This window comes from Odontomachus brunneus, unplaced genomic scaffold (assembly GCF_010583005.1).
Source record: "Odontomachus brunneus isolate Ranch 3 - 2012 unplaced genomic scaffold, Obru_v1 Obru_scaffold_042, whole genome shotgun sequence".
Lineage (NCBI taxonomy): Eukaryota > Metazoa > Arthropoda > Insecta > Hymenoptera > Formicidae > Odontomachus > Odontomachus brunneus.
In genome coordinates, this window is record NW_022639492.1 from 11,252 (window position 1) to 28,908 (window position 17,657).

Consider the following 17,657-nt stretch of genomic DNA (forward strand, 5'->3'; position numbering starts at 1 on the left):
AGGCCTGCAGTCGCGATCGATAGGTCCGCTTTTTCATTATTAACGACACACGCCTGAGAAATGTTCGCAAGGCCTATGCGTGACCGGTGTGATAATTCCAGGATAAACGCAAGCAAGAACGAGCGCGGAGTCTGCGCGAGTGATCGACGATTCTTTAATCACGTGTCATCGACGTTTAATAAATGTCGGAATACGATGATTTATGCCTCGCAGGGGGAGGGAAGAAAGGCAGAAGGAACACAAGCGCGGGGTGCGTAAATTCGCGCGGAGTTCTGTGCAAAAGGCGCCGGCGATCGGGAGGGTGAGAGAGGACGAGGGAGAGGGATTTGACGTTACGAGTTCGCGAAAATGTCGAATCCAGTCGATACGCGATAGGAAAAGTGCAAACGAATGTCGCGTCGCTGCGCCGTCGTGGCCGTTCGCGATGAAACCGTGAACGAAGAAGCGTAACCGATACATATCAAACATAGCCGAGCGCGCGGGGCTGCTTGAATAATGTATGAGAGCGAGCGATGCGCGAACCGAGAGGCATTTTCAGCGCCACTGGCCTTTACTCGCTTTTTTCCTCTTTCCTTTCTCCTCCCTCCTTCCTTTCTACGAGATGCACACGTGTGTCTGTTTCTCATTGCTGCCGTGCGCGGAAGCAACGCACATTTTTCACGCAAATCCACCCATTGGAATAATATCGCTCTCGGCGATACCTCCCCCGTCGAGAGAATTTTCCACTGAGAACACCCTCCGCCGGGAATGTCCCGGAGGGACATCGGCGAATCGTCGATAAAATAAGCGATTCCCATAATGACACAATGACAGTCCGCGCTAGATCGCGCCAGATCTCACGTCACATGATCTCAATTACAAGACGGTGTTTTTATTAATGGACGCGCTCGTTCATTCGGTTACAGGTCGTTCCGACAGTGAATTTCTCATTGTGGAGGGAAGCGATCGACCCAGAAGACATCGGCATGTTACGATCTCACCGAGCAAACATCACGACACCAATGGAAGTGGTACGTGTGTATATTTATAAAAGAAGTAATGAAAAGAATAGATAAATATCTGATACATCATATGATATAAAAGAGAAGCGATAGATATCTCTCTGACCGTACATTTTTTTAAAGCTTCAGTTTGTTATCATTTTGTAATTATAATGTCAATCTTCATACAATATCGAAAAGGCAATAAATAAATATTTTATGATATATTTTTTTAAAACTTCAGTTAATTATCGTTCTGTAATTATAATGTCAATGTTCATACAATATCAAAAAGGCAATAAATAAATATTTGATAGCCTATTTCTTTAAAATTTCAGTTGATTATCGTTCTGTAATTATAATGTCAATATTCATACAATATCAAAAGGATAATAAATCAATATCTATCGATGCATTTTTCAATCTTCAGTTGATCATTGTTCTGTAATTATAATGTCAATATCATACGGTGTCAAAAAGACAATAAATAAATATTTGACGGTGTGTTTTATTTAACTAGTTGATTATTGTTCTATATAGTGCGACAAATAATTTTTAAGACTAGCGCCATATCTCAGCAATTAATGGCACCATCTGTTGAACATTAGTATCATTAGAAATATACATTTTTCTTCTTTCTAACGCACCCAAGTTTATGCCAATCGGATGACAAATGACAAAGTTATGATAGTTCTTTCTAAACAAGTTTTAAGTCGATGTTGAAATTTTATCATGGAATAAAGAGCGGTCATTAAATTTAACGCAAAACTTGGTGAAAGTGCATCAGAAACATTCCGGTTGATGCAGCAATATCTGCTCACTGTAATATATTTCATATTAAATATTTAACATTAAGTAACTATTACTAAATTATTTAATTGATGTTACTGTGAATGCAATTACTTCATACTTTCGATCTATTAAATATTTGGTAATTATTATCATATTCAGTATTAGTTACTAAGGATTCAATGAATTTCTGTAACTAAATGCAGCTTGTTATAGTTACCAGTCTTTTCTCTCAATGTATAATTGTAATATTAATATCATATGCAATTTAAGAAACGAAACGGACAAATATAACTGTACATTTTTTCGAGCTTCAATTAATAATTGTAATATTTAAGAATGATAGAGTCTGTGAAAATTGATCGAGAACATTTTTGAATATCTGCTCACAGACCACGTGACAAAAATCGAAGTGGTGCTCGAGGAAGCACCGAATGCTGTCATTGTCGGGTCTATGTCATCGGAATTGGAACCCACCACCGAACTCAATTCCACGTTTCCCGATGGTAAGTCTAATGGTTTCATATTGTCTCGGAAACCGTAATCCTCGTTACTCCCGTCGGGTTTCACAATAGCCTCCCCGTTCAATCTGGTAAAGTACAGGATATGAAATGCCGAGAAAGATATGCGAATAAAAACGGTCCCGACCTGCAAAACACCACTCGTTTCTCATCGTACTTAAAACCAGATGAGGTAAATTTATTTCGCCAATCCATCGCCATCCGGCATAAAACTGGAGAAATAAGTTTGTCCGTGTCTCTCGACCAGAAGCATCTCGAAAAGTCGCGTTAAAATAAAGTCACATTTGTCACGCGCGGGTATCCGTTCTCGCGAGCGTTTACTCGCGTTTTCGCTCGATAAGAAGTTCTGTGAGAAAAAGAAAAAAAAATGGGAAGAACCACCTCCGCGGAGAAATATGGCCAAAAGTCCGATGAGTTCTCTGAAACATTGATCACACTTTCTTATGTTACTTTCGATATCGAAGAATCCCGCGAGGATAGGAAGATCCATTCGCACGTCGTGAATTTTTGATGTTGCTCCTCGTCATCATCCTGTTTCTATCGCGGCGAGCAGACACACGGAGAGAATATTATATACAGTTTTTTTCTTTTCATATAAATTCTTTCTTATTTCACTGTGTTTCCAGTAGTGCAGCAACAGATTGATAGAATATTATATACAGGAGAGAATATTATATACAGTTTTTTTCTTTTCATATAAATTCTTTCTTATTTCACTGTGTTTCCAGTAGTGCAGCAACAGATTGATAGAATATTATATACAGGAGAGAATATTATATACAGTTTTTTTCTTTTCATATAAATTCTTTCTTATTTCACTGTGTTTCCAGTAGTGCAGCAACAGATTGATAGAATATTATATACAGGAGAGAATATTATATACAGTTTTTTTCTTTTCATATAAATTCTTTCTTATTTCACTGTGTTTCCAGTAGTGCAGCAACAGATTGATAGAATATTATATACAGGAGAGAATATTATATACAGTTTTTTTCTTTTCATATAAATTCTTTCTTATTTCACTGTGTTTCCAGTAGTGCAGCAGATTGTAAGTAAAGTTAACTTTTTCTAAGGATCATAGTACATTTCAAATTGATTGGTAAGTCAAGGGCTTTTAAGGGGACTGGAGGGTTAGATTGCCTGAAAATCGTGCTTGTTTTTTTACAATTTTTTATGACAAGCTGAATGAATATACGAAAGTGTTATTTTGACGTGTATTTATACAACATATAAAGAGAAGAAAAATATAATTTTGATGATCAAATACTCAATATAAGTGTATATGGTACATGTAGTTAAAATATATTTCTTTTTTCTTTTCAAGGTTGTTATTTTGCAATAACATCTTGACTCTCAGTGGTTCAATTAAGCTGAATTTTAGGTAGAAAATTTCCGTAAGCTTGTCGTTATTATGTGAACCACAATAATAGAAATTGAATAAAAGTTAACAAAATTGCAAATATCTTAATGGAATATTATTAAATTTTCAGTTCTTTTATAGTGGAAAAATTAATATTTTAAAATTAAATATTTTCACGTTTTGTCAGTGGTTCACACGATAACGACAAGCTTACGGACATTTTCTACCTAAAATTCAACTTAATTGAACCACCGAGAGTCAAGATATTACTGCAAAATGACGACCTTAAAAAAAAAACGAAATATATTTTAACTGCATGTACCATACACTTATATTGAATACTTGATCATCAAAATTATATTTTTCTTCTCTTTATATGTTGTATAAATATACGTCAGAATAACACTTTTGCATATTCATTCAGTAATAAAAAATGGTGAAAGGACAAGCACGATTTTCAGGCAATCTGACCCTCCAGACCCTTAAGGCTCTATATACGGATGTTGCAGTGCAGCAAAATTAAATTAAACCTGATGAAATATTTTTAAAGTTAAAAAGTCTAAAATTCTAAGTCTAAAAGTCTAAAGAACAAGATATCTTCCTGTTTCACATAGACTACATACAAAACCGATTTTTCTACTTTATGATCAGCCTTTTTTATTTCTTCTGGCGATTGCTGTTTAAAGCTGTCAATGTGTTTTGCATTTCGAAATTCTGAAAATATCTTCATTTGTTGACCAATATTAATATTTATTATTGATTGATGTTCAATAATGTCCATAATTTGTAAAATTAAATAAAATCTTTCATTAAAAATAAACTATACAGCTATACATATATAGCTAAACAATTTTAATTGTATCTTTACTATGATATATATGTTTAGGAGTATAGGTCTAAATTAATTCAGACTTGTTATTATTTTGAGTAAATGTTATTCTCTTTCTAAGAAGAAATTGAATTAATTATATTTTGCTCGACCTAGACATGCTACTGTAGAAATATATTTTTGAAATAACATAATGTTATAAATTATGCGATAAAAATTGATTTTTTTACCCTTTTAAATAAGAAAACCCTCTTAAGTTTATTCTGCACAATTTATAGAATCTCAACACTTTTTCTATTGGCGATGCCGGTTGGTAAAGTATTAATCTGAAGCTTTGACAGTAGAATCTTCTTTTATAAGAATTATAATAAATTTCGCTAGAAATGTAGCAAATTTTTCAATAGCACATTTCAGTGTCTGAAATATGAACAGCATGAATGAAATGGGAGGAAAATAAATTACTGCAGAGTGTCGATCTGTTACAGAATCCCACAGTAATATCTGCTGTCAAATTCTCTCCGTGTGCAAATGACGCATGAGATAATCCGCATCTGTCGATGCATGTTTACCTGTGTCGTCCTTTTTTCTACCGCGCACTGACGATTCATCGAAATTAATGAGTCGAGCGTTACACTGACTCAGAAATTATTTAATGTACCGCATGGCCCCCGTGAAAACCTCGCGGTTTCGCCGAATACTAAATAACGTATCCGTGGCGAACGCGCGTAATGCAAAACAAATAATGTTTCGACGGTAAACGCGCGTAACGCTCTCCGAACAACGTTTCAATGCGAGTAGCGCGTTACATACACAAATTTAAATAATTTATTATCGCGGGGGTCGCGCGCTGGAAGCGCACATTTTCCGACTGCCGCAGTTTTCGCTAACTGCGACGGACATTAACGTGCTGTAGTTTAAGCTCGTTTCACACAGCCGCCTATTCCGATTACGTACGCGCGGCTATGTACGAGGTCTGTCCGGAAAGTATCCGAGCTTACACTATATGAGGAGAAAGAGCTACTCTGAATCAATGTCGATTATGTTTCCTTCAAGTATTCTCTTTTGGAAGCCACAACGCTGCTCCCACTTCCCGAAGCAGTCCTGGAACTCAGCTTTTGAAATATCCAACAGCTGCCACTATGTTTTATATTCTCCACATCATTAAATCTCTTTTCTTTTAAGGGGTTTGCAAACAGCCAGAAGTCACACTGTATCAGGACTGTACGGACTTGGGGTATGCCGTGTTTCGAATTTTCGGAGAACAAATTTTGCAACCATTCATTCCCAAATCTTGGATTAAAATTTTTTTAATAAGAAACAATAATTAGTACGAAACAATAATTTAGTAAGAAACAATGGTTCTTAGGACTCCAGGATCTTCATTTTACTCTCTCACAGTCAAACGATGATTTTCATTGATTGCAATTCGCACACATTCCACATTTTCGGGTGTTCTGGCCGTTACAGGCCTGCCAGAACGAGAATCACTTTCCAATGAAGCGCGGCCACCTTTAAATCGTCTAAACCACTCCTTGATTTGTGTTTTACTTATAAATTTATACCTATAAGTGTTCACTGAGAGAAATTATTTAATAAGAAATTAACAAACAGATATCAAAATACCGATGAATTTTTGCATCCGATCAGGAAATATCCGATGAGAAATATCGATTCATAATTTTTTGATCGGTTTATCTGATGAAATATCATTATAGTCTGAAGTATTCGATTAAATTTAATCGGATATTCTGATCGGATATAAAAATTTACTAGTATTTTGATCGGTAATGACTGCTTGTTTTTTATCGAATAATTTCCTTCAATGTTACGTATCATACTGATTATTTCAGAATACGAATGACTAAGTTTTTGACTAAATTTTATTGATTGCAATTCGCACACATTCCACATTTTCGGGTGTTCTGGCCGTTACAGGCCTGCCAGAACGAGAATCACAAATTCGTTGCGCTCGATTATTGTAGAGAAATACGACGCTCACGATTTTGGACACTTACACAACTGCATATCGTTGTCGACTGGGCCATGCCACTTGATAGGAACACTCGCAAAGGTTCTTCCTAAATAAAGAATATTCGTTTTCTACAATAGTAAATCCAGGTATAGAGCTATTGGCGTAGGTCAGATACCTTCCGGATAGACCTCGTATGGCTGTTTGTCAACATTTGTTAACACTGTTAACACTGTTAACACTGTTTGTTAACATTTGTCAGATCTACAACGTTGCCAGCCGTCGCAAAGGCTCGATGAGAAATTGCCGGTTGCGGGAGACCAATCGCGTAATCGCCCACTCGAATTGCAAATGCGCCAAGTGATAAATTTCACCGACTTAGGGAAATCGCGCGAACGACGCTATGCGTACGATGACGCATGGCGAAAGGAGAAGATACTGCGACGAGGAACTCTCATGGAGTCGTTTCTTTATTTTACTGTTCTTTTTTCCAACTCGGCGAGTTACTTTAATTAAATCCTAAGTTCTCGCAAACTTGAGAACGTGTGAAAAATCTCATCCCGCTCGGGATGACGCGGACGGAAAAAATTTAAAGTACACCCACTCAAGAGAGATATTCATCCAAAACTTGTAGGCAAAAGTAAGACGAAATTTTAATTACTTTGCATTACTCCGTGAAAAATGCATCGTACCAGTATCTTTTATTTTTTTCCTTTATTTTCAAGCATAAAGTGTTTATTATAAAAAGCTATTGTTGGATTTTTTGTAACATCCTTAAGAGTAAGGACATGATTTTTATAGTAAAAATTGTGTACTTTAGTGGGATCTATGGAACTAGTAAAATGTTTTCCTTCTGAATTTTATTTATAGGATCATAAAGATCGATTTTTCCCTTCAAATTAAAAAAAAAAAAGAAATACGTACGATTTCTTTTCGCAAATACATCCCACACTTCCGTACATTTTCCGTACATTTTCATCGTCTACCGCCGGCATTTCAGCATTTCAATCCAACTATGGCTTCTTACAGCACTTTACTTTTGAAATTAAAAAAAAGGAAAAGATATTCATACGATGCTTTTCCACGAGAGAAAGAGAGAGAGAGAGAGAGAGAGAGAGAGAGAGAGAGAGAGAGAGAGAGAGAGAAATAATGTATATTTTTTCACAAATTTCACATATTTTTGCCTAACTTTTTATTACCATATTTCTTTTGAGCGGCGGAGATGTGTACAAATTATGTGCAGAATTTTATCGCGCCGTATCTCTCCTGCATGTACAGCGCGGATGCCGGGGACAAGTATGCGGGTATTGTGCCGTGCACGGAATCTCCCCTTTCGTTCTGATTTTCTACGTGATAGCTCGCGACGTGGAGTTCCCTGCTCTCCTCGGAAGGGTCGATCCGGTTGGGACGAGCTAGGTATCAATTTATCAGTTCGATCGTCTGCCATGCGAACGTACTACCTACGGAGCGTCGTTAGTGGCATTGTAGAGTCGCCAACAAAGCTTCACGTATGACCGAACATCGAACAGTGCGCCATTACCAAGCTCGTTCCCCGGACGCGTTTTCTTCGCGGTTAGCACCGTGAGCCCGCAGCGTTGACCCAATTATAATCGTAATTAGTTCCGCTGGACAAAGGGACGAACACGTGTGGGAATTTTGGATTATACGTTAATGCTGTCGTCTCTTCAATTTTAACCTGCCATATGCGGGTTCCGATACGTTAAGCTCCATTGAAGCGAATTCTAGTTGCCGCAAACTTCTCTCTCGTTTGAGCAGTTCCAAGTACTTTTAGTGATTTAGAGTTTAATCGACTTTCTTTATTAATTTTCTATTCTCCCTCCCTCCGTTAGAAATCCTTCAACGAATAAGAATCACATTTACTGATTTTATGTTAAGATAAAGTAAATTAATTCTTCCCTTAAATTTATCTGAATTACGATAACGTACTAAGGATTAAAATCGAGTTTTAACTCTTTGAAGTTCTATCTCGATTTTAAAAAGAAACTTCTTATATATGTTAATACGCCATTTGATATGGATATTACTGCAAACGTGTTTATTACATTCATTAAATGCTAAAATATCAAAGTAAATGCAAATTACACGGTAAGGTAAACTACAAAATTATTGGCATTTTCTTATAGTCACTCCAGGAAAACTTAATTTTTCTTGCAGCTAGTAACAGGATGTGCGAAATTAGCATCTTAACTTTTAAATTCGATAGTTTTTATTAGAGTTTCGGTGGCTGCTTTGGATAGAAAACTCTCGTAGAGTTCTAAAGGAGATTATAATGGTCGAAGACGTTTCAACTAGTAATTAAGAAGTTACTTGACGTCAAAGGTCTGATTTCAGTTGTGCAATTTTCAATGGGAACTTTTAAATAATTCTGAAAATTTAATATTTTTTTTATATATCAGGAACTCTCTTTCTCTTCCTCTCTCTTAAGAACTTGAGAGAAATCAAATAAGCCTCTCAGAATTATTTAGGTTTAATATTTTACTTTTTTTCAGTTTTGTTAATATTTTGAAGAATATCAAACAAATTTTTCTTCTATCAAAAGCTTCAATATTTATTAGACGACATTAAATGAGTCATTCATAACTATTTAGTCGTGATGTTGAGTGTAAAGTTGACATATTTTTCAATAGTTATTTTTGTAGTATTAATCACCGGAATTCTCATAATAAACATAAAAACACTTTTATTTTTACATTCTTTAAAAGAAAGCTGGATCTCTAATCAGAACTATTGAATTTTAAAATCAGAGTGTTAACTTCACACTTTCCCAGCGGCATTTCCTCACAATTTTTATTGTAAATATCTTTTTTGCAATTACAGAGTGCAAGCAAAAAGTTTAATTGCAACACTAATCGCATGAAACATTTTTTTAGAGATTAAGAGTGATAATTGTGTGGTTTTATCGCGAAATAACCGAATTTTCCTACAGATTAGTTAGAAAGAGACGTCTTAAATTGTTTAGACTGTGAAGCGTTAAAGCCAATTCAATATTCATGTTAATCAATCTCGTACAAATTTCTGTTTTTTAATAAAATATAACTTATATAAATATAATCAAATATATTTAATAAAATATAACTTCCGTTATTTAATAAAATATAACTTATATAAATATAATCAAATATATTTAATAAAATATAACTTCCGTTATTTAATAAAATATAACTTATATAAATATAATCAAATATATTTAATAAAATATAACTTCCGTTATTTAATAAAATATAACTTATATAAATATAATCAAATATATTTAATAAAATATAACTTCATCCTTGGCGAAATCCTCTTATATATGCCTTCAAAAGACTTCTTTTAAAATTAAAAAGAAAATATTCTACGCACAATAAGTACAATATTTTTAAAGTTAGAAGAATTTTGTTTTTTATCCACAAGACAAGTCTTACTTATCATATCTTTCACTATATCACACATAAAAGAGCATTCTGATTTCACTAAACTATTCTTCTCGATTTAAAAGAAAGACAAGTTGGAATAATATTTAGTAGATTTCCGATTAATAAAGTCCATCAAGTTCATCAGAAGAGAACTCATTTTTTCGGTAAAAGCTTTTGTTTAGAATTAATTAAAATAAAAGGAGCTGCAGTTCTTTTTATTTTAAGTGTGATAATATGTTTCTTTTGATTTTAGATAAATCCTCTTGAGATTTATCTCCTATTTTAGATAAATCCTCTTGAGACCAGGGAAAAAAATTTGGTTGGATTAAATATCTGATGAAATATAAGCAAATGAGTATTCTGGTAACTTCAACCGAAATTCTGGTTATTTCAACCAAATTTGATTACTTTCCGTATATGTAAGAAGTTTCCGTTAAGGAGGAGATTATATATTAGATGTTTTACAAAATTAATTAGCATTCTGCAATCTTATCGATGAGATTTCTACACGTCCGTCGCTTCGTTTCCGTAAATATAAAAACACATACGACTTTGATCAGGGATTCCAGGAACAGGTGCGGTAGTGGTCCGTGCTGAGGAGGCTCTGATTGTCATGCTCGTGTTGGTACTGTGGGTGGCTGCTATTGCCTTGTTCTTCAATCGATGGGGCAAGATCCGCATGCTCGAGCCATACCAACCGAAATTTCAACAACAACACCGACAACAAAGCTGCAGCCTGGTCGACCCGAATCAGCTTCAGGTAAGCCTCAGTTTACGTTTACTCGCGCTTTCTCCCTCTCTTCCTCTGACTCGTCGTAATTGATTAGCGTGCAGAATGTTCGCATAGTCGTACATGCTGCGGAGTAATGCGGCATGTTGCCGGATTAGCATAATCCGCGTGATTTGTGCGTCCGCGAGGCCTTTGGTTTCGCATCCGCCGTTATGTACGAGAGCGAGCAATCGTGATGTCGCGTGATTTCAAGTCATGATTGATACATTGCGATACATAGATAGTATCTACTGTTGAAATAAATCATGATTGGTTTATCTTGAGTACCAAAAAGTATAAATCGTGAAAACGCAACGATCGATCTTCGTCGAGAGGAGTCAGCATTCGAAAGATACTAATTAGTTTGTTTAGCGATAAGCACTGTTTGTTTCTCTAACACACATAATTCATTCTCAATTAGAAATTTATCTCATGGTCCGGATCAGCTTGACCTAAATTAGTTATCTAGTTTATATAACGTGATGTTATCGGATCCGGATAAATCACGTAATGCAGCGTGGCAATTAAGATCTTATTAATATTGATTATTAATAATTAGAGCTCCGATAATAACTTTATATTATGCATAGAGAGAATATTACATAAAAACATGATCTTATCCTTAGTGGAATCTTACTAATTTATATATGGTCTTTTCTGAAAAAGGCTTTTCCTAAACCAAAAGGAAAGTATTTTACACTCAAAGAAAGAAGAGGTACTATTTCAAGGTACTTGCAAGATACTATTTTCTTGTAATATTATACTCTAAGCGAGAACTCTTATCGGAAAATTTCTCTTCTAGTGAAATGACTCTATTAAAATACTATTCTAGCTTTTTGCTCTCTTTTGAATCAAGAGGGATATATTTTACTTGAGACACTTTACTTGATTTACTTGAGACACAATAGCCTCTTACTGGAAGAAATTTTTTATTAAGAGCAAAATTTCGACTGTAGGTAAAAGATGAAATTTCTCTAACTTTAAAAATATTGTGCTTAAAATAGTTGTCTTTGTTTTAAAAGAATGTTTTTGAGGCTATATATTTAAGAGAATATAAGAGAATTCCACTAAGGATGAGATTATATATTTTTGACTGCGTGTATAGAAAAAGAGAGCATTTTTGTGTTGGAAACATCTTTATTCTTGACATGTAAATTTTAAAATGAGATTATGTAGCATTAAACGATAAGTTACTTGCATCAATACGTTTTATATGATTTAACGAAGAAAAATATACATTTATTATTAAAAATAATTTTTATGAATAAATGCACAAAATGTTAGATTGAAAATATGATGTTTTTAAATGTCAAAAAAGAAGATATTATTATTATCAAAATAATCATATTGCATTTCTTATAAAGTTATTATAATATTCAAATAAAATTATAATGTTATAATTGAAGACTTAAAAAAATTCTAACAAAATTATATATTGTTATTTATACAAGGTATCCGACAAAACTTCGGCTAAACGTTAACATTATATTCTAGAAGATAAAAACAAACAAAAAAAAAGTTTAATAAACACAGGACAGAGAACTTACCATTAACGAAGTATGTATTCATTTCAAGATGCTTAAAATTGTTTTTCAAAAAAATATGTCAATAAAGATAAAGTTGCCACTGAAATACTTCTACTGAAATACGTACTGAGAAAGACTTTAGTCGCCCTTTTGAAACAATGTGATATACGACCTATAAAGTTCGTTTACGCGAATGTGTGCCAGTTGTGTCCCAAGTGTCCGTATTGTATTCGCTTTTCGGTCGAACTTTGCCATGGCGAAAAGATTAAGAAGTGATATTCGACTTAAGTCATTGGTAACACATTTATCATAATTATTCTCTTTTCTTTTACTTTATGTGAGTTTGATGTTAATTTATTTATAATTATGTTAGATTATGTATCCACAAGTTTAAATTAGCGTCACTCGTTAATGGTTGATTTCCTAGTCCACATTTATTAAATATATTTATTTTTTTTCATCTCTAGAACATAATGTTAACGTTTGGATGAGCTATGCATGTTAATGTTTTTGGAACATGAATATCAAATAAACATTATTAATTTGAATGTTATTTTTGAAAATAAACTACTAATAAATAAATGAAATAAACTACTTATTAACTACTTATTTACTAATTATTAATTAATTTTTAAGTAATTATTTCCTATGTAGCTGTTTTCATATAAACTTTTTTTATATAAATTTTTTCCTATTTTACTCTGTTTAATAGTGTTGGAGTAGACTGTAAGGTTTGTTTTAAGAAACATATTAAATTTCTCTAGAAACAGCAAATTTTTTTAGTAGCATATTTCAGTTTCTAAAATATAAAGACAGCACAAATATAAAATGTAAGAGTAGTAAATTACTGCAGAACGTCGATCTCGTTACTGTTTCTCAGTTACAAAATTTTAATTTTCACTACAAAATTTCCTGCGTGCAGATTAATATATATATTCAATAAATATAACCAGTATAAATAACTGATCGAGATTATCCTGATCAGGATCATGGAATAAATTTTTAATCGGCTTTTTCATACTCGACACCAGGCGATCAACGGCTTATGCGCGATTTTGCGCGACATATCGATGTCGATAGACGCATTCATAATTAAATCGGGATTTCCCCGCGTGATTCACCACGTGCTCGAATTCTGCGAATGCGAATCTCAATTAGTAGGAGATTAAATTTCCTACAGAGAACACACTCGTCGTATATTCTGGCGGCAACTCGCCAGATTATTCACTCCCTGATTATTTCTCATTTAATTACCAAAATAACGGTGGCCGTTACATACTGCCGCCTTGCCGGAGGGAGAACTCGGCACAGTACGGTGCGTTAAATCAACCAACCAACCAACCAACCAACCGTCAAAGGAGATTCGCAAGCTCGAGAGACTGTAATAAGCACCGCAAACCCACCCAAGGTATACACACCCGAGACGGTCTCGTGTCTTATGTATAGAATGTTCTGTGCGCGCGGAACGTAAACTGTGAACATTTCAAGTAGGATAGTCTTACTTGATGAATATAATAATATCTTAATAAATCTCGGTGAATTGAGACAAATTTATACTTTATTACTTTTATACAAATTGATACTTTATTATATAATGTCATTATATGATATAAAGTATGAATGAAATTTTTCTTAATTTACTAACTGATTTGAACAAATATGTTTCAATTTAATTGATAATTGACGATTGCTTCGAGCAAAATCAATCGAGGAATGTTTTGTTGACGATTGATTTCAATAAACTCAATTAAAAGCCGTTTAATTGACGATTGATATACGCGAAGGGAATCAAAAATCAAAAGATCACTCAATTAACAGTTGAATTTATTGAATTTAATTAAAGGCTATTTCATTGATGACTAAATGTAGCAAATTTAAAGGCCGTTTAATTGACGATCGATATGAGCAAATTCGATCGATTCAAACGAACAACAATTCGATTATTCAAGGTTACAATTGGTTTTGTAGACAATATCCATATCTAGGTCATCGTGGCATTGTGCCGATGCCGATGATTGAGATGTGTTAAGCAGGACCCGCGTTGAGGAAGGCATTGGTCATGTCAATCGTCATCAAATATTCTAGAAGTGAAAACAAACAAAAGATATTTAATAATGAGTTCGAAAACCATTAACGAGTTACGCTAATTTAAACTTGTGAATACATAACCCAACATTTTTGTTGGTTGCAAGTTGCAAATAAATTAACATCAAACTCACGTAAAGTGAAAGAAAAGAGAATAATTATGATAAATTTTCAATTAAATTTGTTCATATCAATCCTCAATTAAATAATAAAGTTTAATTGTTAATAAAACAGTCTTTAATTAAATTTGCTAAGTTCAATTATCAATTGAACGCTCACATAAACTGTCAATTAAGTGATCTTTAGTCGAATTTGTTGAAATCAATCATTGATTGAGTAGTCTTCGATTGAGTTTGTTAAAATCAATGGTCAACTAAACGATCTCCAATTAAGTGAGCTCATATTAATCGTCAATTAAATATGATCAATTAAAAAAATAATTAATTACTTGCAATATTAATTTCAAGAAATAACACTATCGTGAAACTTTTAATATAACTTTTGGTGCAAAAGGAATACTGCGCGATCGCACGATCATTCGCGATTGATCGTTCTTAAGATCGTAGCCAAGATATCGCCTCTCCCTTTCCCGCTATGATTTAAACGCGCACGCACCACGTCAGCCGTATATCCATGCGTAAACAAACTTTGGACGGTGGTATTACCATGAGCCTACGCGCGAGAAATATATTTTCCATGCATACATGGAGCAAGTCACGTAGACGATAAACTTCTCGGTCAGCTCCTCCGCGCCGGATTTTGCCCATACGCGCATAAATTCACTCGTATCCTTCATCGCGGCTTTACGATGATCCTATAGCTGCTGCTGTTTAGGCGATCGTGCCATTTTTCTGAATTGAGTGCACGTTCAGTAAGTCAAATCTGTCGATATTCCCCATTCATGTTATTCCGCGCGCGCGCGTATCCGCGTACTTTGTGAGTTCCCAAATCTCGCCATATCCTGCGAACTGCCAAATGCATTACCATAACGTCATTCGTTATTTATGGCGACGAGCACGAAATATAAGCGGAGATTTAAAGCACTGCGTTCGATTGTTCTGGGCACGTGTTCCTTTGGAATACGTTGATTCCGCGTGATGGCGCACGCGGAAATTTTTTTTGATAGTATTCAAGTATACTCAGTAAACATTAACTGAACAAGTATTATAGTACTCTTGCACGGCTAAGATGTATTTATAATGTAGAAAAAATCTTAACAAAGTATGCACTTTGAGAAAAAACATATTTGAAAGTTTATTTGAAGGATATAAAGTTTATCTTTACATAGAAATTAATTTTATCTAAAAAAATAAACTTTATTTTATAGAAATAAACAGAAATAAACAGAAATAAATACAAAAATAAAATTTCAAATACTTTTTTCAATATGGGAAATTTAAATAATAAAAAATAAAACTGTGGGAACAATTTTTTCCAAAAAGTATGGAACGTTTTCAAAAGCTTTAAAAAACGAGTAAAAAAATTCCGATATTAAATATATTTTTTCTGTATATGCATTGCTTTAATAAGTAAATGCATTTAAACATTGCAATAAAATAAAATTCGGTTGAATTACTTTGACAATAAACGAACGAAATATTTGATATTTTGTCGAAGGAAATAGAATTTCCGGTTCTTAGAGTCGAATTTGGTTTATAAAAACCGAAAATTCCGTTACTTTCAATAAACAATCAATTGAATAAATTTATTTGTGCTGCAGTTTCTTTTGCAAAAACAATGGTGACAAGCAATGCAACGCGATCGGCATGGTTACATAGTTACATGGACTAAGAAAATGATTTGGTCGATCAAAATCTATAGTTTGCTGGGTAAAATTAAATGTTATAATTGAGTAGATTTGCTAATAAAGAAATGATGTTTGAAAACAATTGTCAATCTGCTCATAGAGCAAATCCATTTTTCATAATTATATTAATTATTGTACCAATTCATTCCGTATTTTCAGCTAATTAAAGTACGAAATAACTTCATTAATTTTACCAAACAAATAATGTATTATTCAATAGACAATGGAGGAATATTATTGTTTATTTTACGGGGAAGTACATTCTAATTAAGTCTGAATGCAAATGCCCGTAATGAAATATGTTATTATGCATTACACAAAATTAAAGACATTAATAAATATCTGTATTTATGATATAATATGTTAATATAAATTATATATACAATATCTTAATATGTGTGGTGTGTGCATTAATACTTAGAATATTTTATTATACTATTTGAATACGTCTGTGAAGATGGCACCACATTTAAAAAAAAATCAATTTATTATCATAGTTCTGATCGCACCCCGTTCTAGAATTCTAGATAACATTTAGAGATAGTTCCGGCGAAATGAAGTAAAAAAACTAATTTTGAAGTTTGGAGGTGCTAAGTTCACAAAATAAGATCAGAAAAATGACAGTAACTTTTTAACGGTTGCACCAAATAAATTTCATTATTAAAAATTTTTATAGAACTCTTGTGGTGCTATCCAAAACTCCAGTCGGAACGCTGGAATTATTTAAAAAAATTTCAACCTTTCAGGACTTAGAAATTTTCACGAAACCGAATCTTTGAACGATTAGAACTTCTCTCTCATTGGTTTTAGCTCAGATTCATGAAGATAATCGATATAACTCATCGGGATGCTACTAGAACTCCGATCGGAACGCTGGAATTATTTAAAAAAATTTTACCTTTTTAGGACTTAGAAATTTTCACGAAACCGAATCTTCGAACGGCTAGAACTACTCTTTCATTAGTTTTAGCTGGAAGATTCATAAAGATAATCGACAGAACTCTTCGGGGTACTACCAGAACTCCGGTCGAAACGCTGGAATTGTTAAAAAAAATTTCACTCCCAAAAGACAGACATTTTCACGAAACCGAATCTTCGAACGGCTAGAACTTTTCTCTCATTGGTTGCAGTTGGAAGATTCATAAAAATAATCCATAGAACTTTTCGGGGTGCTATCAGAATTCCAATCGGAATACCGGAATTATTAAAAAAAAATGTTACCACCAAGTGCTTAGAAAAAAAATAATCTAATTTTTTTAAATTTTGCTAACAAAATTTTTTCCTGTATGTTATTTGTGTTTTAGTGCTGGTTCTGATAGTCCTCTTCCTCCCCATTATTCTATCGATTGTCCTCCTAACTCTAAACGTTACAATTGACAGAAATAATTTATAGCGTTTTGAATTTTCAGAATGGTGAAGTTAGCCCTCCCGTGACCTTGTAATGGTATGTTCGCTGCTGTGAGTTCTGGTAGCATCCCGATGAGTTATATCGAATATCTTCATAAATCTTCGAGCTAAAACCAGTGAGAGAGAAGTTCTAGATTCGGTTTCGTGAAAATTTCTAAGTCCTGAAAGAGTGAAATTTTTTAAAATAATTCCAGCGTTT

General features: G+C 33.7%; 1 protein-coding gene across 2 annotated transcripts in view; it reads left to right on the forward strand.

Moving 5' to 3' along the window:
• The first annotated feature begins 696 nt into the window (after positions 1-696).
• The window catches only part of LOC116844573, a 52,178-nt gene continuing 35,217 nt past the window's right edge, over positions 697-17,657 (forward strand). For both annotated transcript variants that reach the window (XM_032816290.1, XM_032816291.1), the window contains exons 1-3: positions 697-1,010; positions 2,162-2,275; positions 10,425-10,624. In XM_032816290.1, coding sequence (XP_032672181.1) covers positions 878-1,010; positions 2,162-2,275; positions 10,425-10,624 — 447 coding nt within the window. In that variant the 5' untranslated portion in view covers positions 697-877. The remainder of the gene's footprint in view (positions 1,011-2,161; positions 2,276-10,424; positions 10,625-17,657) is intronic.